The 2,908-nt window shown below is 56.7% G+C and overlaps 1 protein-coding gene across 1 annotated transcript; it reads left to right on the forward strand.

Moving 5' to 3' along the window:
- Window positions 1-179: 179 nt before the first annotated feature.
- LOC104154606 (inhibitor of nuclear factor kappa-B kinase subunit epsilon-like) lies at window positions 180-2,856 on the forward strand (the record flags this gene model as incomplete). Its single annotated transcript, XM_009709522.1, has 6 exons — window positions 180-361; window positions 682-842; window positions 1,339-1,449; window positions 1,763-1,942; window positions 2,243-2,445; window positions 2,792-2,856. Coding segments are annotated over 6 exons (902 nt in total), but the record flags the coding sequence as incomplete, so codon positions are not given.
- Between the last annotated feature and the right edge of the window lie 52 nt (window positions 2,857-2,908).

Below are 2,908 nucleotides of genomic sequence, written 5' to 3' on the forward strand. Positions count from 1 at the left end.
ACCGGGTGCTCGCTCATCCTCTCCATTCCCCACTTCACACTGGTCCCCCTTTAAGTGCAACCAGCCCTGCGGCTTGTCCCCTCTCCGGCCCCTCTCGTGTTCCTTCTTTTAAACAAAACCCACTGGAGCAAAGTGCTCCAGCCCCACGCACGAACGCTGCCTTCCCCCCTTGTGCCCAGTGGCAGGGATGAACCACCTCCGTGAGAACAGCGTTGTCCACAGAGACATCAAACCCGGGAACATCATGCGGCTGATGGGGGAAGACGGGCAGAGCATCTATAAACTGACGGATTTTGGGGCTGCCCGAGAGCTGGATGATGATGAAAAGTTCGTGTCTGTCTACGGGACGGAGGAATATCTCGTGAGTACAGCGTGTCGCCAGTCTGGTGGCCCCCGGGCATCCTGGGGGAAGCGGGTCCCCATCCCTCCATCCAACGGCTGGGTGACTTGTAGAGAGCAGCAGTGACTTGGAGAGCCCAATCTCAAAGGGACCACGTTTTTCAAAGAAGTGGGGCTCAGCATTTTTGTTGTAGAGTTACAAGTGACGTTTTGTTTGGAGGATCCAGCAGTAGAAGAGGCCAAAGCGAGTAATCGGTTTTCAATCCCAGCGCCTGAGGCTTGATGCCCACCGCAAACCCTCTGGACACGTTGGCAGTGCCGCTCTCTGCTTCATCCCTGCAGCACCCAGACGTGTACGAGCGAGCGGTCCTGCGCAAGCCGCAGCAGAAGGCGTACGGCGTCACCGTCGACCTCTGGAGCATCGGCGTCACCTTCTACCACGCTGCCACCGGCAGCCTCCCCTTCGTCCCCTTCGGGGGACCTCGGAGGAACAAGGAGATCATGTAGGTGCCGCATCCAGCTGGGAGGGCTGGGTGCTGCTGCGTGGGGAGGTGGGACCGTGGCTGGTGGCACTGGGGGCTGCAGGACAACCTGGCTGTGGTTTGGTGCGTGCCAGCAGCACCGTGTGACTATGGGCTGTAGTTTACTGCTCGTTTAGTCCCGTGTACCCTAGAAAGCCCTGGAATGGAGCCGGCGGAGAGCGTGCGTGTGCAGTGTTGTAAAGGATCTGTGCCCCAGTTACCACGTTTGCCCTCAAAATGCATTCTCCTGACTTTGTGGCTAAACAGCTGGAAGAGGAGGCAGGGTTAATATTTGCCTGAAAGTTTTCAAATGTTTCTTGAAGTATTTTCCCTCTGTGCATTTTTTTCTTTCTGTGAATCCTGTCTTTCCCAGCCCATCCATGCTCTGCCCTTTCCCTCTTTGCTGAACCTGAGGGATGCAGTGCCCAAAGAGAGGTCACTTGGCTCGTTTCAGCTGCAAGGGATTTCCTTTCAACAGGTATAAAATTACCACCGAGAAGCCTCCCGGAGCCATCGCGGGGGTCCAGAGGCAGGAGAACGGGAATATCGAGTGGAGCTATGAGCTGCCCGTCACTTGCCGGCTCTCTGAGTGAGTGTCCCTGGCCGGGCTCCGCTCCCGCTGCGGGTCTCACGTCCTGGCACCACGGCTGGAGAGGGCATCCCGCCTCGGACAGCCCGGGAAGTTCTAACGAGGCAGATGAGCTTTTCATCTGCAGATGTCACAGCTCTCAGACCAGGTCTTTGCTTTACAGCCGGGCAAAGGGGGTGCGAGGCAGGGCAGCAGCTCTGTCGGTGCGGGGGCTCAGCCGCAGGAGAGGGGCTGCTCCTCTCCCCGGCCCCGCCGTCACCGCGGTTATGGCTCAGGGTTAGGCCAGTCTCTGCAAACATCTCTTCTGCTGCAGAGGCCTGAAGGACCAGCTGATACCCATTTTGGCTAACATCCTGGAGGTGGATCAGGAGAAATGCTGGGGATTCGACCAGTTTTTTGCAGAAACCAATGACATTTTGCACAGGATCGTGGTCGACGTCTTCTCCCTGCAGCAGGCTTCCTCGCATCGCATCTACATCCACTCCTACAACACGTAAGGATGCCAAGGCCGCACTAAAAGCATATTTGGGAATTGAGCTGAGCAGCCTCAGCTCCTCATTTCAGTAGGTGAAGCTGGGGGGAGCACCCATTCCCTTTGCACCCCAATTAAACCAGGTTAAAACAAACCAGGCTCAAACCAGCCTCTGCTGGGGAGTGCACTCACCGGGACATTGTCCAAGGGGCTCCGCTGACCTCGTGGGATATTCTGCTACGGCAGGCTGTTAAAGTGATGGAAATCTGAGCGTTCGCCTCATCGCTCGCTCCTCATCCTTTTGTTTCTCTTTCATTTCAGTACCACCAAGTTTTTAGATGCTGTCTTCAAACAAACAAACATAGTCCCTCACCATCAAGAATATTTTTTTGAAGGTCACCTGTATGAGTTGGATCCTAATCTACAAGCTCATAATTTCTGCAAAACCACAGAGCAAAACCCTCTGACCTTGCTGAGCACCGCTGAGCAGCCAGAAGACGTGGTAGGAGTCAGATACAGAGACCGTGAGTACCGTTGGCTTGGAGCTGCACCACGGCACGCAGGGTGGGTGCCCGAAGAGAGATTTGCTTAAATGCCTGTCCTCGTAGACCCCAATGCACAGCAGGAGGTGGAGGGGCTATGATGCCCACACTGGGCTTTGCAGGCGGTTTGTGCCTTCGTCCATGTTTCCAAAATATCTCGGAGGGCTGCACTAAGCCTCCGGCATCGCAGCTGCTCCTGTGCCTGAAATAACGAGGGGCTGTGGGGTTTGCTTTGCCAGGTGTGAGATGTCCCTGTGGGTCCGCAGCCACGGCTCGCGGGCTCCGGGCTCACTCCCCAAAGCACCGTGACCGCTGTCTGTCTTTCCAGCGGCACTTGAATTTCCAAAGTTCGTCCCCAAGGTGGATGTGGTGGCCGACTGCAGTGCAGCCAAGGTAGGCGGGGGGTGTCCGTGCAGCCCCGGGGGAGCCCCAGCAGCGGAGGCGC

This window comes from Cariama cristata, unplaced genomic scaffold (assembly GCF_000690535.1).
Source record: "Cariama cristata isolate BGI_N322 unplaced genomic scaffold, ASM69053v1 scaffold21651, whole genome shotgun sequence".
Taxonomy (NCBI): Eukaryota; Metazoa; Chordata; class Aves; order Cariamiformes; family Cariamidae; genus Cariama; species Cariama cristata.